At 43.7% G+C, this 25,709-nt stretch overlaps 1 protein-coding gene and 1 long non-coding RNA gene across 8 annotated transcripts in view; one reads left to right on the top strand and one right to left on the bottom strand.

Moving 5' to 3' along the window:
- Positions 1 to 4,880: 4,880 nt before the first annotated feature.
- The window catches only part of DGUOK (deoxyguanosine kinase), a 29,133-nt gene continuing 8,304 nt past the window's right edge, over positions 4,881 to 25,709 (bottom strand). For 2 of the 6 annotated variants that reach the window (XM_027072179.2, XM_053200777.1), the window contains exons 2-6: positions 14,704 to 14,891; positions 11,109 to 11,256; positions 6,252 to 6,367; positions 5,545 to 5,644; positions 4,881 to 5,105 (exon numbers count right to left, since the gene is read on the bottom strand). In XM_027072179.2, coding sequence (XP_026927980.1) covers positions 5,079 to 5,105; positions 5,545 to 5,644; positions 6,252 to 6,367; positions 11,109 to 11,256; positions 14,704 to 14,855 — 543 coding nt within the window. In that variant the 5' untranslated portion in view covers positions 14,856 to 14,891 and the 3' untranslated portion in view covers positions 4,881 to 5,078. The other 4 variants (XM_015064040.3, XM_053200776.1, XM_027072177.2 and 1 more) reach the window with 4 other exon arrangements.
- On the top strand, positions 6,324 to 10,012 carry LOC113603168 (uncharacterized). 2 transcript variants are annotated; one of them, XR_008289411.1, is made up of 3 exons: positions 6,324 to 6,474; positions 6,625 to 6,835; positions 9,448 to 10,012. It is a non-coding gene; the product is annotated as an uncharacterized LOC113603168 (long non-coding RNA). The 2 variants fall into 2 exon arrangements; XR_003424708.2 differs by having other exon boundaries at positions 6,337 to 6,474; positions 6,621 to 6,835.

The raw sequence follows: 25,709 nt of genomic DNA, 5'->3' as shown, positions 1-25,709 counted from the left end.
AAGTCCACACGGATCTAGCTTCAAACGTCACCCTCCAGTCTGGGGTTTGCTTCAAAACAATCTGAGTGGTGGGTTGGCTACAGGTGACACAAAACTGGCCCTGAATAAATAACTGAAGTGGGTGAGAAAGTAAAAATTAGCTCAGACTAAGAAAACAAAAGGCGTGCTACCATCCCAAGGGCACGCTGCTGCTAGTGTCACAACCACCCCCTTCTTTGCGTGGCTACTGCTTTCTGAGTCACTGAGCTCACCTTGTTCTCTGAAATGATGGACCGTCAGAAAGTTTGCCGTTTGAAATTTTATCAGTAAAAATGAAACACCCTCCTGTTGCTGGGAGGATCTAAGTCACTTTGACACAGAGAAACGGTCTTGATTTGTAATTCAGGTTTGGAGCTTCAGATAAGGGGCTTCTGAACACAACATTCACTTTGTACTTTTGAAGGAAATGAACCTGGGCCTGCAGTGCAGTTCAGACCAGGCGTTGACTCCCGTATACGGAGATCTGCTTTTCTCTGAGCCTATCAAAGCACTGCTTCATTTACATTTTTACTTAAACTCTATCCTTCCCCCAGATCCTTTAATTCTCTCTTTTCCCGTTTGGTAAGACACCCATAGTTACTCTGGTGAGGTCCCTTTCATCACAATGAATTAAAAAATCTGGTTTTGTCAAACTACAGGCTTGTTTCTGGTGATCTGAGGCTGACTGGGTCTGCGTAATGGGGATACAGTTCTTTGCACTATTCCCTCTGCTATTGCAAATGATTCACATTTTTCCACATTTCCAAGTTCTTAAGAAGTACTCACCCCATGATAACAGTAGGAGCTATGATGGTGTTTGAGATCTCCGCAAGGGTGAGTTAACAGCCCTCCAAAGACATCCACACCCTAATCTCCGGCACCTGTAAATATGTTACCTTAATAGCAAAAGGGACCTGGCAGACGTAGTTAAGGCTAAAACTCTTGAGATGGGGAGAGTACTCTGCCTTAAAGCAGAGAACCTTTCCTGACTGTGGTCAGAGAGAGATGTGACCACGGGAGAAGGGTCAGAGACGTAGTTGCTGGCCTTGAAGATGGAAGAAGGGGACACAAGCCAAGGAATGTGGGAAGCCTCTAGAAGACAGAAAAGGTAAGGAAACAGATTGTCCTCCAGAGAATCCACGTCAGAGTTCTGACCTACAGAACTAGAAGATAAACTTGTGCTACTTTAAGCCAAATTTGTGGTAACTTGATATGGCAGCAAAAAAAAAAAGGAATACAAGATCACTCAGCACAGTGGGTAAAGACAGAAATGAACCAAGGGTGCCTTGGGGACGCCAACACTTGAGAGGAGAGGAGGAAATGAGGAGTCAGCTAAGGACACAGAAAGGGAGGGACCAAATAGCGGAACACAGAAGAGACCAAGGAGAAAGCTCCAAGGAGAAAGTGGTCCAGATTTAAACTGCCCACTCCTTAAAAGTGAAGGCTGAAGGGTAAGCAGTCTTTCAGTTTTAAAGCACATGTTCTTCCCTTGCTTCAACGTCCTGTGATTCTAGCATTTTCATAAAATAAACAGCCTTTCCCCTGAAACCACCACCTTCTCCTTTCACGCTAAAAGCCGGAGAGTTTGAGAACTTTCACAATCTCAATTCACATTACAAACCCATCAAGGTAATATTCTGGCTCGGGAAGAGCAGGTTTTACCACATCACAAGTGAGAATGAACTCTATTTTTATGTGCTAATCTAAGTTATTTGACGTTGGAGCACAGCCTACAAGGGAGTGGGACAGTCACCGGCCTGGTGTGACTGTGCTGTGCTGGGTCTCCGTGTTTAAACACTCCTCCCAGACCTGTCCCTCCTCGAATGCTAAGGTCCTCATTAAAACAGTCTCTCTAGACCATCGCACTACCAATTTGGAAAATGGCAAATTATTTTACCCAGGTAGACTGTCCACGGTGCTATCTTACAGAATATTCACATTCTTTTTTTTAAGTTTATTTATTTATTTTGAAAGGGGGGAGGGGCAGACAGGGAGGGAGAGAGACAATCCCAAGCAGGCTCCGTGCTGTCAGCACACAGAGCCCAATGCAGGGCTTGATCCCATGAACCGTGTTAATATGACCAGAGCCAGAATCGAGTGGGGACACTTAACTGAGTCACCCAGGCACCCCCGGAACATTCACATTCTGAAGGGCAAAGTTTATGCAGGGAAAGAAATGCTGAATTTCTAGATTTTCAGGCTTTTTCTAAGTGAAGAAGGTGAAGGATAGGAGTGTATTCCTAAATTCTAAACCCACTAGCCTTATGTGGTTTTGAGAAGCTGGGCCTAATGCCTCATTCTCACACAAAGACATTGGCACGTGACTTTTTCTCTGCCTGAATACCCTGCCCCATTAATTCTTCAAAATTCGGAACAGTTGCCACTTTCTTAGGGGGGGCTGTCCCAGCTTATGTTGGCTCCTTCTGTCATGGGCCCCCACGGAACACCCGTATGTTTCCTTTTGAACCGCTCACCACATAAGCAATTACTTGTCTGCTCTTTCACCCTCACCATCCGATGGCGAATTCTGCAAGGTTATGACAGCCTGCCTCCGCTGTGCTGTTATCTCCTTGGTCTCTAGCATACAGGAGATACTCACAAGTATTTGATGACTGATTAAACGAATGAAGGGTGGGGTCCCAGTGCTCTTATTCTGGCTTTACATTAGTGGTTCCTGAAAATGTAAATGGGAATTAAACATTCGGGCCCCTCAAAGCTAAAGAACCAAAAGCACTGAGTTTCTAAAACGTACCTACCATTCAATGTTCATCCCTGGTCTTGTCCAAAGCCTGAAGCGGCAAACAAACACAAGAACAAGTGGGTCGACAACACTAACAAGAGAATTCAGTGGGAAAAGAGAATCATCTTTTCAACAAATGGTGGGACAATTGGATATGCGCATACAAAAGAACGAAGTCAATCCTTACACCACACACACAAATTAACTCAAAATGAACCACAGACCTAATGGAAGAGCCAAAACTATACAACTCCTGGAAGAAACCTTAGGAGCAAATGTTTGTCACCTTGGGTTGTTCAAAACTTTCTTAGACGTGACACCAAAAGCCCAAGTGGCAAACCAGACTTGGTCGAAATTCAAAACTTTTGTGCTTCAAAGCACACTATCAAAATACACCCGAGGGAATGGTAGAAAATATTTATAAATCATGTCTCTGGTAAAAACTTGTACCCAGAATATCCAAAGTCTCTTACAACTCAATAATAAAAAGCCAAATAACTGAAGAAAGCACAAAGGATTTGGGTATTTTTCCAAGGAAGAAATACAAATAACAAATAGTAACATGAAAAGACGCTCAACATCATTAGCCATCAGGGAATGTAAATCAAAACCAGGATAGGATACTAGGACGGCTATAATCGAAATGACAGCAAATTTTGGCAAGGACCGGGAAAGACTGGGGCCCTCATTTATCACTGCAGAGAATGTAAAATGGTGCAGCCACTTTGGAAGAGTTTAACAGTTCCTCCAGAGTTACCATTTGACCTGGTAATTCCACTCCTAGATGTATATCCAAGAAAATTTAAAATCTAAAAATCTGTATATGAATTTTCATAGCATTATTCGTAACAGCCCCAAAATGGAATCCACATGTCTATCAATAGATGAATGGATAAACAAAATGTAGTATATCCATACAATGAAATATTTCGTCACAAAAAAGAACGATGTACTGATGCATGTTACAACATGGCTGACCGTGGAGAACCTTGAAAGAAACCAGTCACAAGAGGCTACATATTATGTGATTCCACTTACATGAAATCTCCAGAAGAGTCAAATCTAGAGACAGAAAGTGACTTCCTAGAGCTGCACTGGGGTGGAAGAAGTAAGGGTGATGGGGAACAGGGAGTGACTGCTAGTTGGTTGGCAATTTTTCTCGGGGTGCTGAAGACATTCTGGAATTGACTATGATGATGGTTGCTCAACCCTATCGACCATACTAAAAACCACTGAATTGTGCACTTTAATTAGGTGAATTGTACGGTACGTGAATTGTATCTCAATAAAAGTGTTAAAAATTTAAGTATGATAAAGAAATGCTGTGCTTCCATTTCACGACAGCACACATTTGTCAGAAGCCAATCTCATGCTTGTTTCCCCAAGCATAAAGAGAAACACAGGTTTCTGTCTCCTGGGACGCTGACTTCTGAGCTTATTCGTTTTCCTGTGTGCCTGCACGACTGTTAAGGGCTCAGTGCAGGGATTCATGGAGCTGCAGGCTTCTTGCAATGGAGCATTTCGATTCTACGGAGCCATGCATTTTTCTCTTGACAATAAATTGTCCTTGGAGCTTGAAGTGCAGCACAAAAAATTCTTTTTCCAGCACAGTCACTCCATTAAGATCACCTGAAACTCACTGGGTATATTTAGGGCAGGCCAGAGTGCCAGGATGACTGAATCCTAAATGCAAGATGCTGGGACTTTTGGGCTCATGATTTGTTTTCTCCCTCCCTCCATCTTCCTTTGGCCCAGGTTCTTCAGCTCTAGCACAAAGGTCAGAGCACCCCACACCCCCAAGCAAAAGTGCTGGATGGGAAGAGACAGGAGCATCCTGGAGTTCGGGTTCCATTCCCTAGTGCTGGGGGCCTGCACTGAGTGTCCACACTCTCCCGAACCTCTGTACTTCCCTCCTTCGTGCCCAGGGCAGGGCTTGGATGGGAGTTCTGGGAACAATCCCAGCCCAGGCGCATCAGAGGGAACAAGTGAGCACACAGGGAAGTCTAGGTGGTGAAGGATTCAAGAGAAAAGCTATGGCTGTTCTCAGGTGAAAATGGCTCATCTAGAGGGAGATTCAGAGCGGGCTCCAAGAAATATGCACAGGGATAAACCAACAACTGGATTAACAGAATAAGCAAAACTTCCACTTTATTTTAGAAGCCTTTGAGACATAAAAGACAGTAACTGCAAAGTCGAAGGCTAACCCAAACCATGCACCTGAGTGTCAGAGCACTCTAGGGGCAAAAGGCGATGGAAAGGTGCATGACTTGGGATTTTTCCAGCTTTAGAAACTCAGAGAACCAGAACATCCCGGGACTGGTTACAGATTATTTACAAAGGTGTTTACCTGTGCGAAAGAGAAAAACCAAAAGTTATATTTCCCATTTTTAGCACTCTACAACAGTCCACCCACACTGCATATGTAGCCGAGCCCACGAGGTTTTGTGAGGAAGGGAAAATAGGCATGGGGGAGAAATGGGACCTGCTCAGGGTCATACAGTATCAAGTGGCAGAGCTGGGAATAGAATCCATAAATTGTATTTCCCCAGTTCTAAAATACCTTTGAGGAGGAAGTTAGCTGGGAAGTCAATTATTTAACAATTATTAGCCCAAAATACTTTAGAGAATAGGGATTATATTTGTGACATGTACAAGGTCCCATGGGCTTTGGAGTGTGAAATGCAATTTGAAGCACAAAGCATAAGACCATCATTCTGAAGTCTGAAGCAAAGACAAAAGCGCAATAGAGGAAAATCACAAGATGCAGGAGTTAAGATCCTCCCCACCTTTTTCAAGAGTTCTTCTTGTTTGGTTTCTTCTTCAGAAAAATCATCATTGACATCCAATACCAGCACTGGAATGTTCAGCAGAGCCTCAAAGTGGAGCCTTGTAAGAAGCATGAACGTTTTAGGGGACAGAAAAAAGAAAGCTGAGCCAACCTTCACATACTCACCAAGTCTTAGTAATCCATAGAAGAGATCTAAAGTCACATGGCTTCTCAATGAAATGGCATGTAAATAGCAATTTGAAAACGAGTTTAATAAAGTTGGCCAGAAAGAGGAAGGCTGAAATTTCTCTTTAGTCTTGAAATGGATACGGAAGGTCAGAGCCCTACACATTTCCAGTGGACAGCATGCCGAGCCCAAAGGAAGGAAAAGCCAAAACTAGGACTGTCAACTTAGTAAGAAGGACAATTTCTCCAGAAATTTTCAGACCTTCACCCTGAGCTAACTATATCACTATCCTCAATCACAATGTTCAATCTAGGGTAATGTTAAAAAACAAAAAAGGTGAGAAACAGAATCTAATAAAAAGTCTCTTAGCATATAGATTACATCTAACATTTAAGTTTCTGAGTTGGATAATGCTTGGCATTTCCAACCACTCGGTACATTCTCAACCTTCTTATGGGGCTGCGTGCTGAACTCATGTTTGGGCAACTGGCTTGTAGGGAGGCAGGTGTCTGTGTGGTGCTGCCCTCTTCTCTGCTTACCTGGTTGTCTTGTGAACAAGCCAGGCTTCGTGTTGACTGTGAAGCTGCTCGAGATATGCCAGCTCAATTCCTTTCTCCTCTTCCCTGGCCCTGTGGTGTAGTCTCTTCCAGCAAACCTAAAAGACAATCCCCAGGCCCTGCTGAGCTCATGTGTTATCCTGGCTGTGACGATGCAGTCCTCAGGGGCTCTCTGACTCAACTCATGATGTCTATCCTGAGAACAGTAAGCCATGACTTTGCTTCTACTGTCTGGTTTTCTTATTCAATCACAGGGTTAATGGCAAACTTCATCAACCCTTTTTTTTCTTCTTCCCAATCCCATCCAGGAAGTCCCTAAATTCTCTTTAATCTCTCTCACCTCTGTCCTAGTCAGGTCCTTATCACCTCTCACTCAGATGGTGGCAAGAGCCTTCTGGCCACTTCACCATGGAGGCGGTGAAGTGCATGGGAACGGCACAGGCCTTAAAGTCAGAAAACCCACAATTCGATTCCTGTCTTCGCCTTGTACTAGTGGTGCAAGCTCTGTGGGCTTCCCTCTCCTCCCCTCCACTCACCCCATGGGGAGTTGGTGAGGACTCACCAAGGTAATGCATGTCAAGTTCCTGGCCAAAGCTGCTCTCTCCTCCCAGTGAGACCCCTCCACCCACCCTTCCTGAGTGCTGCAGGAGAGTGGCGGTGTGCTCCTTGCTGCGAACACTTCCTGGGCTCGGTACTACCTACAGCCACAGAGCCCCAGGTTCAAGGAAGCATGAGGAGCATATTTACAAAATGGAAAATCTGAAACACGACTTTCATATCCTTTCACTCACTGAGTCTGCAGCAGAATGCAAACTCTGCCCAGGTCGAAGATAAAACAAAGAAGTAAAAAAAAAGTGAGGCTTAAGACTAACTCTCCTTCCCTCCCCCTTTCCAGAGAGTGCATGATTCCACTCTGCCTTCACCTGGTAGAAAAGTCTGAAGCACACTGGCTCGGAGAATGTCTTCTTCTCCTTTACCTGTCGCACAAGGCCATCCCAGATGCTGGCCGTCCCCCCTACCTCTCCACCTTCATCCTTAGCACCTCCCTGGACTCAGTGCCAGTAGCCAGATCGGACCCGCAGGACAGGCCGAGCTCTTTACCACCTTGAGACTTTTGCTCCAAATCTTTGTTTTGCCTGATTGCTTTCCTTCCTCTTTCCACATGGCAAACATTTCATCATTCAATGTCACCTGTCCTGGGAAGAACAGGTGGAGTAGCCCACTGATCTAGAGCTACCCTCTTTCAAACACTTAAAAAACTTTATCCCAAATGTAAACTTTAGCTGCAAATGAAGCACACAGTACTCCCAAAGACGCACAGAGTCCTTGCTGTTTCCCTCTCACTCAGCCCTTCCTCTAAGGGGACGAAATCATGTAAACAAATTTCATTTATGAGCTTATGTCCAACTTTTCAAACTGACTAAGAGACAGATCTGACACGTTAATGCTTCTAGCACCCATTCCTTCTCGCCAATCTTTTCCCCTAATCAACTATCATCCCAAACTTAGATGAAGTCCTTGTCCTTGGGATTTTATAATTTACTTAGACAATAGGTAAACCAACATGCAAAACAATGAATCAAGTGCTAAACTGTGAGCTTTGGATCTTTCTTCAGTGTAGCAGTTCAGATCAGGGAGGGAGCAGCTGTGCCCCAGAGTCAGAGAGGTGTTCCCTGGAGGAGGCAGGGCCCCCCCCCCTTTACTTCTAGTACCAGCTCCCGAGCACCACTCGGAGAGCCGGCGCTGTGCCAGGCCCTGGGGAAACACAGGCCGCCGGTGGCATTTCAGCTGTCTCAGGAGACAGAGGGAGGCGTGTACAGGGAGGTCTGAGAGCACAGCGGCTGGGAGCCAGAGTCTGTCTTGTTCAGGGCCGAGCGCCGGGCTGGCACAGCCAGTGGTCAGTGAAAACTCTGTTGCCTGCCGCCGTTCGCTGAGTCCATTTCTGCCCTCGTCTCCCTGGCTCTGTTAACCTTTTTCTCCTGCTTTCATCTTCTCCATTTCTACTTTCTTTCACCATGAACCTGCTTTCTTCTTCCTCTTTCTGCCTATACACCCCACCCTTACTGCTGATGGCTTCAAGACATTTCCCCTTGTTCTCCTCCCTTCCCCATCACACAGCTTTACACCCCCAACTTCTAGCTGCCCAGTTCTCGATACCACAGCAACCAATGTTAATTTTGTATACTTTCAGAAATATTTTATGCATATACACATTCTTACCACCACTTTTTAAAAAAACACCATACTTGTAAAAGGTGTCCCACTACATCCCCTGTGCTGGCTTTTCTTCACTTAACGATTAGTATTTTCCAATCTTTTTTATGGCTTTAGAGTTTTCCAATGTATGGATAGAGCACAATACATTCAACTGATCCCTACTGATGACCACTTGGGTTGTTTCCAATAATCTGTTATTTACAAACACTGCTGTCTTGCACATGAGCCATTGTGCCCATTTGGGAGCATATTTATGGTATAAATTCCAAGGAGCGTGATTAACAGGTAAACTCCTACTTCGAACATTTGGCAAAATTCTTATTTTACTGGTACGGCTACATCAATTTTTTTTTAAGTAGGCTTCACACCCAGCACGGAGCCCAATGTAGGACTTGAACCCATGACAGTAGGATCAAGAACTGAGCTGAGACCAAGAATCAGACGCTTAACTGACTGAGCCGCCAAGATGCCCCTCAACAAATTCTTTTCTTCAAAAGTCATATGCAAACAGTTCTTTAGACCTGTGTCTCTTGGTATCAGTCCTCACAAAAGGACACACCTGAATGTAAGAAGGGCGGTGTAGCTGCACACAGCAAGCGGGGACCTTCTTGCTGATCTGCCCCCTTGACCAACCACCGCAGGAAGAGAGGCTGCTTGGACACTGAACTGTGACCGCTAGTGGGTCTGGCCACTCTACTTCCCAAGCCCAAGCCTGGGTGCCACAGGCACCAGGCATTTCCGGCATACTAGCTCCATGCTGCCGACAGTCCCCGGCAGGGCTGCACTCTCTTCCTGATTCCATGGGGCTGGGTGGGACACTGAGGAACAGACATTTCTCTTTTGACTGTTTTTTAGGTTGGCTTGCTTGTGTTTTAGAATTTAAGGAAGAGCAGGTAGAAAGGAGCAAAATGCCCTACTGAGGTCCATCTCACATGCTCTAAACTCAGTATTTCTTTCCCAGGGCTTTGTACTACAGTATTGGGCACTCGCATGGCTTTTCACATGCAGACGTGTTCACGTCTCTTCCCTCGGATATGGTCACCTCTGAATCTCACAGGAGGGGGTCAGGGGTGACTTTGGGGAAGGATATCAGCATTCCTGGGTCTCTGGCTCTAAAACCATCAAAAGACCATCAAAATTCACAACCAGTCTTAAAGCTTTTCTGCTTTTTCTACCATTAAGTTGCAAGAAACCTTCAAAGCCCCTCATTTTTTTTCAACAACCCCCCTCATTCCACCCCTGCTGAAGGAGCTCAGTTAGTCTCTCCACGAAGGTGTGTCAGTCATACCACCACCACCGCCGCCACCGCCGCCACCACCGCGGCCACCATCATCACCACCACCACCGTCACCATCACTTCTCAGTCATTCCAAAGGGCACAAGCAAGTGAGGAAGACTCTTGCTGGCCTTTTCTCCAGCTCCTGCAAGCCTGTGTGATGGGCTCTCCTACCTATCTTCTGACTGCTCAGTCTGCTCTCAGGCCTGCCCCTGTCCACAAGGCTCAGTCCCATCTCTAAAAAGCATGGCCTCTAAAAAAAATAAAATCAAAAAAATAAAAAGCATGGCCTCTAATCAGAAAGGAGCTTTCCTCCTAAGATTATGCAGTATATCTGGTATTTGACTACACATTACATATGTCTCAAAAGCCGAGAACAACACACCTCTCAAAAAATACCTCCAGCCTTGACTCAGAATCCCACTCCAGAAGAGCCCTTGGAGACCACTAGTCTCAGCCACTGGATTTAAAAGACAAGGACCCCTCCAGGGGAAAGGTGTCCAGGGTCACTGCCAGTCAAAGACTCTCCTTCCTGATGCTCCTTCTATGATATCACCCTATTGCATACTAGGCTGGCTCCAGGGTCCAAGTCAGAGAGTCATAAAATGTAACTTCTGTAGTCCATCCTCAAGGTTCAAAAGGCAGCTATAGGGGCGCCTGGGTGGCTCAGTCGGTTGGGCGACCGACTTCGGCTCAGGTCATGATCTCGCAGTTTGTGAGTTCGAGCCCCGCGTTGGGCTCTGTGCTGACAGCTCAGAGCCTGAAGCCTGCTTCAGATTCTGTGTCTCCCCGCCCTTCTCTAACCCTCCCCTGCTCACACTCTGTGTCTATCTCTCAATAATAAATAAACATTTAAAAAAATTTAAAAACAAAACAAAACAACAACAACAACAAAAAGGCAGCTATAAATTACAGTAGTATCAGGGTGAGGTGAGAAAACTCTCCACTGCATCCCAGCATCCTATTCAGGAAACCATCAAGACCGCCCCAGACTCTGATGGATGACCCAGTTGGAGAGAAGGGAAAGTTGAGGCAACGGAGTACAGGTAACCTGGTCAGAGGAGCCAATCTGCAAACCCTGAGTGATAAAGACAATTCCCAATTTTCTCTGTGTTGTTACTACATTGAGAGAGTCCCTTTCAGTCATTTGCTTTAGCCCTCTACTGCAGAAGCCTGTGGGAAATGGGGTACTCAATGCCAGAATGGGAGGGTGTTTACCCTCTACCCACCATGTTCCAGATAATACCCACAATCTAATTTCTCCAACCAGAAAATCAGGGGTTGGAGAATGTCACCTCTCAGGTTTCATATGGCTGGGAAGCTTAAGGCTTGAAGTTCTGCATTACCTGGGGAGTAGCCTGGAGGTAGATGAAGCCATGTAATTTGACCCGGCTGGCAAACTCCTGCAGGAGAAAAGAATGCCAGTCCTGATAGATATGCCATTCGATGTCACTGAGGGAACCATTTTCAAAAAGATTCTTTGCAAAGATATACCTGGTTGGAAATGTAAGTGGGATTGGGGGAGGGGAGAAGAATGGGCAAGAGAATAAAAGGCAAAAGGGAGAGAAGGAGAAAAATCAATAACCAACTTGTTCCACATCTGTTCAAACCACTTAACCTTTCTAGCTCCTCATCAATCTTTAAGAAATCTGAATTCTTAACCTAGATCTCCTTCCTTGTCCAACGGCAAGATGGGAAATAGCATCTAGACTTTAGAAGCCAAAATCACAGCTCTCCAACAGGACTGATCCGCTGGAAGAAAAGGGGCACTGGAAAAGAATATCATTGGTTGCTAGCAATTTTCCCTGCTGGAAGCCAGTCAGAACATACAGCATATGGTGCATGAAAACTGAAACTTTTGAGATTTCTCTATTATTATTGTAGCAAGCCTTCAAACAAAAAACCAACCTAGGGCTTGTGAGGGCTTCTGGGTCTCCAAGGCTGCTGAGCCATCCTCTCATACAGCTAACAAGCGGAGAAGGAAACGTACTGAAGTGGGGTCACCCATGCAGCAGGAAATGCATTTCTCACTTACTACAGTACTACCAAGAGAGCAGACCTTCCCCCAAGCACACATGAGCTCTTCTTTACTCGTTTCCTCTGTTGCTGAGCTTCTAATCCAGGTACAAGAAAGCTAAATCTAAAAATCAAGCTAGCTTGAGCCTTGCTTACTTCCACAACAAAAGGAGCATCTGGTAAATAGGAGATCAGAGCTAACAAGAAACCCACTGCTTCAGAAGGGTCAATTCTGCTTTCAAACGTCAGGCATCTTGATACAAAACACAATTTACATCCTAAACAGTGAACACCAGTTTCTAAGGCAACGCTTAGCAACTGGCCACTTCTGGGAAAATGAAATTCAGAATCCTTGCGTACGAATGGCCCAGGGAAGTATACACCACAAGGCCGCAAGTGTTGCGATTAAAAGAATGGGCTGCAGTGTCACATTCCTGAGTGTGAGCCTGGCCCCCAAATTCATAAGCTGCGTTACCATGGGCAAGCCATCAAACTCCCTGAGCCCATTTCTTCCTCTATACAAAGAGGTTAACAGTAGAACCCAACTCGGAATTGTTGTGTTGACTGTTTGTAGGACAAGGTGCTTGCTGGAGTGACTGGAGCATAGTATTCAAGACATCGTAGTTGTTACTATACCTACTTCTTTGCTAGGCTGTAAAGAAATTAATCTGGGAGCTCCAGAAGTCAACTCTCCCAGTCTGGAATGGTTTAGCTATGGTCTAGCCGAAGGCAACAACAAGATGACTTCTGTAACTCAATTTCTGAAAAATATTTTCAGCTTCGTCACAATTTAGAAACTAAAATCTTATAAAGAGAAAAAACGTATCTGTTATAAGCCTTACGAGGGACCCTCATCTTTCTTGAGGATGAGCACTTCTTTCTCCCAGCTGGTGTTGATGGGGAGAGAGGGAGAAGGTTGGGCTAAGGGAGGGAACTACTGCATGTAGGTGCCGCAAAGAACAAGCGTAAGGACCCAGGCATCAGGGCCCCTGTTCTAAAAACACATGCTTTTGTTTCTTTTAACTCAAACCAAAAAGATTTAGGTTTCTTCCTCCCAGTCGTCCCCTCTCCCAAACAATTTGTGTTCCTCCTTTGAGACACACATCACACACGTGTGCACGTGTGCAGTCTCAGAGTCCCGTTAGAGTAGGATTACCCTGAAGGAAGGGACTGGGTCTCCTTTGCTGACTGCTGAGTCCCAGGATCCAGCCTGGTGTCTGAACATACAGGGATTTAATAAATCTGTGCTTGAGCAAATGAATGAATGAATGTTTTCAAAATGTTTATTTGAGAGAGAGAAAGAGCATGCACGTGAGCAGGGGAAGGGCAGAGAGAGAGAGGGAGAGCGAGAAAAATCCCAAGCAGGCTCTGCGTTGCCAGCATAGAGCCCTGATGTGGTGGGACTTGAACCCATGAACTGTGAGATCAAGACCTGAGCCGAAACCAAGAGTGGGATGCCCAACCTACTGAGCCACCCAGGTGCCTCAAGTGAACGAGTTCTTTAAATAGGGGAAAGGGTCTGGGGGTGCCTGGATGGCTCAGTCGGTTGAGTGTCCGTTTGACTCTTGATTTAAGCTCAGGTCATAATCCCAGGGTTGTGGGATCAAGCCCCGTGTCAGGCTTCACACTGATCGTGGAGCCTGCTTAAGATTCTCCCTCTCTCTCCCTCTACTCCTATCCCCTGCTAGCACACGCTCTCTAAAATAGAAAATTAAAAAAGGGGAAAAGCCCTAAGTTACCATTAGGATTAAATGAATTATCTTTTCTATCTCAAAAATGCCCCCCTCTGAAGAAAACATCTAGAATGTATAGCTGTCTATAGCAAAATCAGTTCTCATCTCTTCCTTTACAAGTAAATGTTAAGATCTTATACCTTCTAAACCAAGTATTCTTTTTTCTGAGGGGGTCTCTCATATGCCTACTTCACTAAAGCCCATGGTGAATATGTTTCCAAGCAACCAGGGTTGTTGTATGTAAGTCATCTTCCCAGTCCAAGAGGCATGGCTTAGGAAAGGGGAGAGAAAAATATGCAGTAGTATACCCAACAAATGAAAAGAACCAAAATCTACAGCCCAACTACCTATAATTCACATATTTAGCTTTTATAAAGGGTAGGCTCTCTCTCTCTTTTTAATTTTAATATTTTTGAGAGAGAGAAAGCACAAACGGGGGAGGGCAGAGAGAGAGGGAGACACAGAACCAAAGCAAGCTCCAGGCTCTGAGCCGTCAGTATAGAGCCCAACGTGGGGCTCGAACCCATGAACCGTGAGATCTTGACCTGAGTCAAAGTTGGACACTCAACTGATTGAACCACCCAGGTGCCCCTTAGTAGGCTCTCTCTTGGGGTAGAGAAGGAATATGTAGCCCGTATCTTGCATTGTTTTGCATATCTTGCATGACATATCTTGCAGTGTTTCGAGATATTAAAAATTACATGACATTTACAAGTGTACCCGTAGTTTTTTCCTACATGAGGCTTTATGGAACACCAAGAAGTAGAATTAGTTTGTCTAATCTGGAAGTAAATGGGTAACTATTTCTTACATCTTCAGAAGTAAATGGGCAATGAAAATGTAGCATTTTTCAGGGCTCCTGGGTGGCTCAGTCACTTATGTGTCCGACTCTTGATTTCAGCTCAGGTCATGATCTCACCATTGTGAGACTGAGCCCCGCGTCGGGCTCCGCACTGGGCATGGAGCCTGCTTGGGCTTCTCTTTCTCTCTCTCTCTCTTCCCCCCCCCCCACCCCCAACTGCTTGTGTTCTCTCTCTCAAAATAAATAAATAAACTTAAAAAATTTAAAAAGAAAAAAGCAGCATTTTTCCAAGTATACTTTTCAAAACCACAGCGGAGCAGGGTCTGAGCAAGAGAAAACATGCGGTGCTGAGCACGGGGCCTGTGCCCAGTGGAGGGCTCGGGGTCTTACCTGTCACTGTACACGGACCTCTCAAAGATCTGTACCGCCTTCTTGGACTGTAATTGTTTCTCAGGAAAGGGCTCCAGCTGTACTTTTAGGCGGCTCATAAAAGAACATGTCTGGAATGTGTAGGACCATCGTGCTGGTTCCTGGTACATCATATCCAGCAAGTTTCCAAGATTTTGAGCAGTGTAGGCCTAAAGGGAAATTACAAAAGAGGAGAATTTCCTAGAAGGTACATTTACTTCATGGTGTTTGCTCCCCACACCCATGGTTTAATATCAGTGAGGGAAACAATTACAGAAGTTTCCTTCTAAAAAAATGTAATCATATCCCCCAGTTTATTCAAAGCCACATAATCAAGGAAGAGATTTTCCTACCTGATTAGGAGAGAATTTGAGAGGGAGAGGACATGCCACCTTCAGCATACCAGAGAAGGGCAGAAGAAGAACCACATGCAGAATGAGCATATTCACTGACTCGTTTGTGGAGTCTGTCTGACGAAGAGTTCTCCAACAACTACTTGGAATCAAATCTTTCCATTGTAACACCATGTTGCCTCTCTTCTGAGCTTCCATCCCTGGCTATTTCTTTCTACAACTCCAACCCAGACAAGGAAGCAGCGGATTATTCAAAAATCCAACTAACCAACCAAAGAGAATTCTCTCTCTCTTTCCCTCTCAATGAAGGGATTAAAACAGCCAAGCAAAACCTTCCTCCTCCATTCTAGAGACTTTATGAAACATATTTAAAGACCCACCTACTCGGCACGTGCAGGTGGGAACATGGGTCAGATACTCGAGAGCCCTGATTCTTTCCTGGGCTCTGCCACTGACTCAGCACAAAGCCCTTTGGCTCTGCATTCATTCAACCGCCATTACCTGAGGGCCTGCATGGATGAGGCGCTACATGGGCTCGATGCTGTAAGGGGTTCGGAAAACAAAACTAAGATTTATTTTCAGTGTTCACTATGTTGTTATCTCATTTAATCTTCAAAACAGCTTCATGAAGACAGAACTATTGTTATGCTCATTTTCCTGAAAGGCAAGTCCACTCAGAAAGGTTAATTAAGTAACTTACTTGTCCAAGGTCTCAAGGTGAGTAAGTGCAGAACAGGGACTCAAACCTGGCTTCCTCTAACTTCATTCTAATGTTTCTCTATATAAAGATAAGCTTGGAGGTCAATGATACATGGAATTTCCACAGATGGAAATGGGGATTAAGAGAGCATTTCGGGGGGTGCCTGGGTGGCTTAGTCGGTTAAGCGTCTGACTTCAGCTCAGGTCATGATCTCGTGGTTTGTGTGTTCAAGCCCCGCATCAGGCTCTGTGCTGACAGCTCAGCGTCTGGAGCCTGCTTCGGATTCTGTGTTTCCCTCTCTCTCTGCCCCTCCCATGCTCATGCTCTGTCTCTCTCTGTCTCTCAATAATAAATAAACATTAAAAAAAATTAAAAAGCATTTGGATGGAGAGAAAGATATAGGAGGTGTAAAAGGTTAGACAACCATAAGTGGTCCAGTTTGGCTAAGGATCAACCCTAGATTACACAGAAGGCTCCCAGCTCTCTGAAAGGCTTCACTGGGAGCAATGCAGGTAAAGCAGAATGGATCACAACATGTTTTCCCTCCTTTCAATCCTCCAATCCGCAAACACACAACAGCCTCACAAACGGCTCCTGGTTACGAGCTGGAAGTAGAAGCAGGGGGATGAATTAGAATCCACTTGAGTCTCTGATGGTGTCACTAGAAACTGTAGGGAGCCCTTGGGGTGTGGCACAGTTACCAGACTGCACAGAAGACCACTGAGTGGAGCGAGCTGCTGTGAGTACAGATGTACTAGGCGGACCAGGTGGGAGCTATTCCACCGGCAGGCTTTGGGCTACCAAAGGGAGGCCATTCCAAAACAAAAAACTGTACAGGGTCTACACGATTTCTGAAAGAACCCACCTCAGCTACAGAACAAATGCAGACATCCTTCAAACATAGAAACAAAGAGAGGGAAATAACTGGATACAGAAATATTCAGCAATTCAAAAGGAGAAAGCCAATGTGTGTGCTCAGGACAAGCAGCCCCTTAGGAGACAGAGCTGTTGCCAGAAAAATCTCAATGAGAGTTAAGGGACTGCCACATTGATAAGAACAGGCTGTCATTAAAAAAAAAAAAAAAAAAAAAGGAACAATATGAAAAGAACATTCTTAGAGGAGAAAAACGAAATTGCCATAACAAAGCACTCAATGAAGATGGTAACTAGCACACTGTATGCTGCAGTAAACCTAATTAGTGAATCGGCTCAAGAAATTGTCCTTAAACTAAGAGAAAAAAAAAAACCAACCAGAAAAGGATGACAGAAATGAAGACACGCGGGGTAGAAGGAAGAGATCCAGTGTGCACTGTCGTATCGTGGCAGGGCTTTTTTTGGCCTCTCCTTGTCTTTCCTCTGGAAAGATAGATCAGGATGTAATGTCACCTGTGTTCCACCTTACAGTAATTAATATGATTTTGTATCAAACAACTTTCCAAACAAGAGCTAAAATGATCCACAACTCCATAGTACCTGTAGCTGAGACAAAGCTATCTAGGGAGATGATTTTCCTTCTTGTCTCATAAGAAGGAGGGGAGGGGAAAAGCCACCCCCAACAAAGAGATGAACAGAGGAAGACCCCTACTCATAAGGTGTGCGTCTCCCTCTTATCAGATTTCATCATCACTGAGAATCGCTATCTAATAGAAATATGTAGGATCTCTAGGTATTTGAGGACAGTTTAAAACCATGGAACAACTAGGAGTTATAGTAAGAAGGAACTGATCGGATAGAAAAGCTAAAACTAAAAAATTAAAGAAAAGCTCTGGGACGTGAGACTTTCCACCAGAGAAATTCACTGAGTACCATAAGAGATTTCATATATATTTACATATATAGCTTTCATAAGCATAAACACACACACACACACACACACACACACACACACACACACACAAACCCATAGCTGGACCTATCCTGCCAAAATGTTGACGATTCATAAAACTAAAACAAAAACCTAACAAGGGGAATCACACAAATTACTTATTTAAAAAAAAAAGGTGGGGGGGGGGATCAGGGACACCTGGGTGGTTCAGTCAGTTAAGCATCCAGCTCTGGCTCAGGTCATGATCTTGTGGTTGGTAAGTTCGAGCCCCGCATCAGGCTCTGTGCTCACAGCTCAGACAGAGCCTGGAGCCTGCTTTGGGTCTGTGTCTCCCCCTTTCTTTACCCCTCCCCTGTTCGCAGTCTATGTCTCTCTCTCTCTCTCAAAAATAAACATTAAAAAAATTTTTTTAAAAAAGGATCAAAACCATATAAAATACTTCTCTACAACAGAAACTACCTTTTATATTCCAGAGCAAAAAAACAGACATTTTTTAGACAAGCAATCACTCAGAAATTATACCACCCACATACCCCTTCTGAAAAAAATTCTCTAAAATATATTCCAACCAACTGAACAATTACAAAATGGGAAGATGTGGTAATGAGAAAACAGTGGTCAGTGATCAACCGGTAGAACAGAGTGAAATGTAACTAAGGAACTATTATTTAAATGGCTATAAAACTGAGTGCCAAATTTCTATTGTTAAAAGAGACATTTCACAATGGAAAAGCATTCAGGATCTACAAAATTTCAGATAATTTTAATATACTGGAGAAGAAGATAATAAAAAAAAAAGTTTTGTTTTGGTTTGTTTTTCCCTTTCACAGAGACTCCACTAACATTAAAAGATAGGTTTAAACATGTACATTTTTATGTTTATATATTGGGGGGGGGAGGGACAGAGAGAGAGGGAGACAGAGGATCCAAAGCAGGTTCTGCACTGACAGCAGAGAGCCAGATACAGGGCTCGAACTCATGAGCCATCAGATCTTGACTGGAGCTGAAGTCAGACGCTTAACCGACAAAGCCACCAGGCTCAGCAGCACATGTACATTTTTAATTTAAACGTTTCCACTGTTAGGATAAAAACGGTATGTTTCTCATGTGAATAAAGGGGAGAAAAATGAAAGAGAATATTAAATATAGCAAAAAGGAAAAAAAAAAGATGAAAGCATAAAATAAGGTGATAGAAGAGAGAAAATACCCAGGAAGGCAAACCCTAACACTGGGTAAAAACTAAAAATCCTATTTGAAAGAAAAATACCTAAAACAACACAAACTCTGAATAGTAATTGAGAAAGAAACAGTTGTCCAGTAACTCTACCCCCCAAACAGCACTGGATCCATATTATTTAAAAAATGATTTCTATCGTACCTTCAAAGAATAGATAATTCCTATGCTAAAACAGTATAAAACTTCTCAATTCATTCATAACCCTGATGGTAAAACCTGTTAAAAAATAGCAATACCGGGGCACCTGGGTGGCTCAGTTGGCTAAGCGGCCGACTTAGGCTCGGGTCATGGTCTCGCAGTCCGTGAATTCAAGCCCCGCGTCGGGCTCTGTGCGGACAGCTTGGAGCCTGGAGCCTGTTTCAGATTCTGTGTCTCCCTCTCTCTGACCCTCCCCATTCATGCTCTGTCTCTCTCTGTCTCAAAAATAAATAAACGTTAAAAAAATTTAAAAAAAAATAGCAATACCAATTAAATATATAAATATACATGCAAAATTTCAAACAACCTAGTAGCAAATTAATGGGACAGTATACCATGATCAAAAGGGTTCATTCTAGAATGTACAAACGGCACCACTATCAAATCTATTGACTACTACTAAGAGATTAAAAGAAGAAAAACCCCATGATTATCTCACTAGGTACTAAAAGGGCTTTTGATGAAAATTCAACATCTGATCCTGAGGAAAATGTTACTATCCTAGTAATTAGAAGGGCACTTGCTGCACATGATCTACTGAAACAATTAACAATCACAGAACTGAACACTGATGCGTCAGATGTAGTTTCATTAAAGACAAACAAGATAAGGCTAACTGTCAGTGCTGTTACAGTTAGTATTGTTCTGGAACTTCTACCCAATAAAAGAAAACAGAAGTATGGATATCGGAGAACTCTTAACTCTTACAAATGATCAGTTTTTAGAGAAAACTATTATTTTCTTAAACCTCAAGCAGATAAAGCAAAAAAAAAAAAAAAAACAATAATGTTACAAAAATTAAGTCACATGAGACAAATACAGTTAACTGCTTTCCTTCAAAACAGTAATAACTTTGAAAAAGATGATGGGAAAACAGATCCCAGTCACAATAATAAGAAAATATATAACCACTCAGGAATAAACTAAACAAGAATACTATTATGAACAGTAAATAACGACTTGGGGAAAATTAGCCTCCTATAACTTTTAAAGTCACACAGAGAGCAAAATAAAACCATAAAAGCAAGAGATAGAAACATAGGCACAGATTTTTATAATCTCAGATTGAGGCCTTTTTAAACTTTAACATCAAAGGCAGTAATTACAAGAAGATTTTATTACATAAAAACTTAAAAGCATTATATGGCAAAACACATCATATATAAAGATAGAAGAAAAATGACAAACTGGGGAAAGTATCAGCAATATAGGACAGAGCTGAGATACTTAACATACAGTGAGTTCTTATGAAGCCATTACAAAAACGTGAAGATCTCAATAGGAAAAAGAAAAGCAAGAGGTCTGAATAGACAATTCACTAAAGAATAGTAACAAATGACTGATAACATAAAAAAGATGTTGAATTCATTGGTAATCAAAGAAATGTAAAACAAAGTAACACACCATTTTCTTGTCCCTCATATTAGAAAGGATGAAAAACAGTAACACCCAGTGTCGCCAAAAGTATGGGGAGAGTAGTACAACTTTTCTGTAGGAAAATTCTATAAAGTATATATAACAAGTGTCAACAAGATGTGTAATTTCTGGACATCAAAATTCCAATTGTAGATTATCCTAAGAAAACACAAAAGTGCACAAAATTTAGCTATTAAAAAGAAAAAAAGATGTAGCTACAAGGATATTCATCATTGTAACACTGCTTATAACAGGAAGAAATTAATACATGTAATATTATGTATTAAATTATTTTAATTATGATATTATGCAGTAAACTGCGATCGTTAAAATGACTATGAAAGGAAGACCTTGTATATCAAAACCATGCAGGTAACAATTACAATTTTTGCTTAAAAAAAAGGAAATGTATATATGTTTTAATACATTTAACATAAGTGTATTAACATATTAACATAGGTGTATATAAATATATACATTTTCTCCTCTTTAGAAAGAAATCTAAAAGAACAAAAATGTTAACTATTTCCCTCTGGATAATGGGAATACGTGAGTATTAATTTTCTACTGCTGCACAACAAACTGTGCCAAAGTCTGGTGGCTTAAACAAAAAGAATGTTCATTATCTCGGTTTCTACGGGCAAGGAATTGGGGCACAGCTTAGCTGCCTGGTTCTGCCTTGGAGTTTCTCGAAAAGTTTCCGTCAGGATGTTGGTGGAGGCCAGTCATCTGAAGACTTCACTGGGGCTGAAGGATCAATCCACTTCTAAGAAGACTCACTCACACTCTGTTGGCAGGAGGACTTAATCATCCCTTGCTTCATGGGCCTCTTCACAGACAAGGCTGCTTCATGACATGGCAGCCAGCATCCCCAGAGCCAAAAGTGATCAAGACAGAACAAAGTAGAAAATACAATGTCTTTTATGGTCTACCTTAGAAAGTCCCACTGTATTCCTGCTATATTCTATTCATCAGAAGCAAGTCCCTAAGTCCAGCCCACACTCAAGGAGAAAATTTGGGTCTACCTCTCAAAGGAAAGCTCATCCACCGATTTGTGGACGTATTTTTTAAATCCCTGTAACAGGTGACCTGCGGCATACTCAGAAAAAGATAGGTAATTTATTTTCTAAATGGAAAGCTAATTTCATAAATACTCTCCCCCCCCCACACACAGGAAGAGGCAATTTAAAAAACATATATCCACAATAAGCATGAAGTGCCTGCCTAAAGAGGTAATACAATTCTGAGTTCGAATAACAGAAAAATGGCACCTGAAACAAGTTCTATGATATATTTTACCATTTAGAGTACTACTTTTAGTAAATTCTAACCAGAAAACTAACAAAGTGGAGCTTATCGCCTAGACAAAGTTACTTCGGAATGAGGAAGAGTCTGGAGGAAAATGGTGTTTGGCTTGAAAGACTCACGGAAGAGAAAGAGCAAACAAATCATTACCTTCAACTATATGAAGCGTTGTCATGTGGGAAAGTCAAAACACTTAAGAGGCAGAACTTGAATCAATGAGTCAGAGTCACAGGGATGCAAAGTGGCTCATACAAGAACTTTCTAACAATTAGAGTTGTTAAAACCCAGAACAAGCTGCTCGGCGAATGTTCCCGGTGACTGTGGGAGGAGTGTGTGGAGACTGAGGCAAGGTGGTGCCATTCCCTCGGCTACCTCTGAGGTTCACGTCTAACTTGGTCCTTCCCTACTCACACTGATGTGGCTGGTGTTGAAACCAAACCTACGGCGTCTCCCAAAGCAGCAGACGTGACACTGGGCCCTAGGCCACGAGGCATAAGTGAAATGCACCGCACTTGGCATAGTAAGTGGCAGAGTGTGCCTTATAAACGTCAGCTATTACTTCTGCATCGACTCAGAGTGTGACAAGATGTTCGCTAAGTCCCTTCCAATTTCTCAGACTTCAGAAATAAGTTAAGATCACTATAATTAACTATTAATAATCCTGATGGCCAGCTTCAGTAATACACTTAAGGGTAGGAATGACAAAGCCAGGATGGCTGGACATGCTTTGGGAAACCACAAAGAACAGAGGCAGTCACTTATGTAGACATGTAAAAACCACAAAAATCAAAACTAAACATATTCAAACAAGTCATATCCTCTCTGGCACATGCGGTCTGCTTTCTGGAATGAAAGTATTTTAAAACAGAGACTCAAACTGGGCTATTTCACCAACTCAGAGCAAATTAGATTATTACAATGAGTTTATTCACCCATGCCTGCCAACTACCCACCACAACTCAAAACTTACTTTTTGGGTGCCAGCAGCCTGGACATTCTGCCATGTTGCTACAGGTTCTGTAGCTATGTGCCACTCTGGGTAAGTTTCCGTGAGTAACTTCACAAAGGTGGACTTTCCCACAGCTGCAACGCAAACAGCACGTATTGGGACACTTCCCAAATGAGGGCTGAAGGAGAAGCTGCTACTAAACTCTGCCACAAAGACCCAACTTAAGGCAACAAGCACCAGGTTTCCCAATTTCAAAACTCAGTGCCATACGACTGTCCGACGGCCGATGGATAGGTCAGGCCCTGCTAACCAGAGTCGCCATAAGGAATAGAGGCATTAGGGAAGATAAATACCCTTCAGATATGACTTGCAGTTTTAATGCTTCAACCTCCCAGAGGCAAACTATTTAATAACCTTGAAAAATGTAAGACTACCAGAAGTAGATGAAATCAGCTACTTAAGTTGTAATGCGTGAATCATATTCTGTGACTGTAAAAACTGCAAGTTTTTCAAGAAAGAAAATTAAGATTATGACCCTCATTCGCTCAACAAACCTAATCAGTATTTTCCGGAGTGCTTACTATGGGCTCAGGACTATCTGGCACTGGGGTACAGTGATGAACAAAACATAGGATGGATTCTGCCCTCACAGAGCTTGCACGGCAGACACTAAACAAACACGGAAGTAACCAATCACAAATGGTGTTGAGTGGTAGGAAAGAAAAATGCAGGACGGCTCTAATACAGCACAGGAGACCAGGGAAGCTTCCTCTGAAGAAAATGTTCTCTGAGGGAAGAGCTGAAAGGTGAGGAGTTAGTCAGGCCGAGGATGGGGGAAGGGTATTTCAGGCAAAGGGAGCCGCATAAGCAAGGGCTGGGGGGTGTGGGGGGACCTGGTGTACGACAAGACAGAAGAGAAGCCTGTGGCCTAGAAGAGACATGGTCAAGCAAAGGCTCAAGATGTTTGGAGGAGCAGGTAGGCAGGCTGGACCAGATCAGGCAAGACCTCGTAGCATGGTAAGAAGTTCAAATCTATTCTAAGAGCAATGGGAAATCTGTGGCAACGTATTTTAAGCAGAGAAATGAAAAGATTCCATCTCGTTCTTTATTTTTCTTTTTTTTTTTCAGAGAGAGAGGGAGGGAGAGGGAGAATGAGCGGGGGAGGGGCAGAGAGAGAGAGAGAGAGACAGAATCTGAAGCAGGCTCCAGGCTCTCAGTTGACAGCACAGAGCCCAACGTGGAGCTCAAACTCACAGACCGTGAGATCGTGACTTGGGCCGACGTTGGACGCGCAACCGACTGAGCCACCCAGGTGCCCCAGATTCCATCTCGTTTTTAAAAGATCACTCTGCCAGCTGTGTAAGAACAGACCGCTAACGGGGCGGCGTCTGGGTGTCTCAGTCGGTGAAGCGTCCGACTTTGACTCAGGTCATGATCTCGCAGTCCATGAGTTCGAGCCCCGCGTCGGGCTCTGGGCTGATGGCTCGGAGCCTGGAGCCTGCTTCTGATTCTGTGTCTCCCTCTCTCTCTGCCCCTCCCCTGTTCATGCTTTGTCTCTCTCTGTCTCAAATATAAATAAACGTTAAAAAAAATTAAAAAAAAAAAAAAAAAGAACAGACCGCTAACAGAAGTAGCCACACCAATTAGAATATAATAGTAGCCTGAACCAAGGTCTGGCAGAGGACGTGGAAAGTTGTGGTTGCTTTTGAGAAATATTCTGGAGATGAAACCAACCTAGTACAACAAATTATCTTTTTCCATTTACACCAATGTCTGGCCTATACCTTCCTGAGCTCCAGACTCGCTAAGGGCCCTCCAGACACCTCCGCTTGGATGTCCCACAAATACCTCAAAATCAGTCTGCTCCCTATATGAAGTCATCATCATCCCCACCAAAATGACTTTCTTCCCATATCCTGGACCCGGGTATGGCAGCAGCATCTACTCACTGTCAGGGCTTGTCCCTCCTCTGCCAAACCTCAAGTAGCCACCAAGTCCTTTTGCACTTGCCTTCTAAAATTTCCCCATCCCTCCTTTTCTCTCCATTCCCACCTCCAAGCTCAAGATCAGGCTCTCATCTCTTGCCTCTCTGACTCTGGCATTGCCCTCTTCAATCTATCATCCATACTGCAGCCACACTGAACACAAACTAACACTGCTTAAAACCCTCTACCAGCTCCCTATTGCTTTTGTGACAAAATCCAACCCTTTAGCATGGTCTACGAGACATAACACCTGCATATACCTCTCTGGCCTCAGCTTCCTTCAGGCACCCTGAGTTCCTGCTGACCAAACTCCAATCATGCCATGTTCTTCCCTGCAAATGTGATTTTGCAAACGTGCTCCCATTTCCTGGAGCATCTTCTCCCCTCACCTGGTCAACCCGCTACTCAATTTTCAAGATTCTGCTCAGATGTACTTCCTGCACGAAGCTTTTCCAGACCCTGACTCCTCTGAGCTAGATCAGCTAATCATCCTTTACCCTTGGTCTGGCCTTCTGGGTAAGAATCTGTCACTGCAATTGTAATTCTGTTTCTGCAGGTAGAAGATGGGGCTCCTCTAGGGCACACAGAGTGGAACTGGAACCACAAACCAGCATAATGATCTGAGTGAAACATTTAATGGAACCAAGAAAAGGAAGGGAGGTGCCCTTCAAGTCAATTCTATCAGCCACCCAGGGTTACTGATCAGGCGTGAAGGGATTGTCTCAGAAGAGCCCACACATCCAATATGTGCCATCGATTACACACCACTCCAACTCCTGTCTGAACAACACAGGGTAAGAACAAACATCACGAACCTGTGCGTTCTGTACAGTCACGCTCATCTCTCAGTTCCACCTCCACCCAGCCCATGCGTGCCTTTGCACATCCGCCCAGCCTCTGCTCTTCCCACACTTCAGTGAATAAATGCCTTCCCCTGCTCTTCCAGGCCTGTGTCTAAATCCTTTCCCCTACCAAGGCCAAGGTCCCACCTCTTCCATGGGTTCAGAATGTCTCTAGTTC

The sequence above is a fragment of the Acinonyx jubatus genome, chromosome A3, assembly GCF_027475565.1.
Source record: "Acinonyx jubatus isolate Ajub_Pintada_27869175 chromosome A3, VMU_Ajub_asm_v1.0, whole genome shotgun sequence".
Lineage (NCBI taxonomy): Eukaryota > Metazoa > Chordata > Mammalia > Carnivora > Felidae > Acinonyx > Acinonyx jubatus.
The sequence above is the reverse complement of the archived record's forward strand: the minus strand, read 5'-3'. Positions and strand labels throughout refer to the sequence as shown.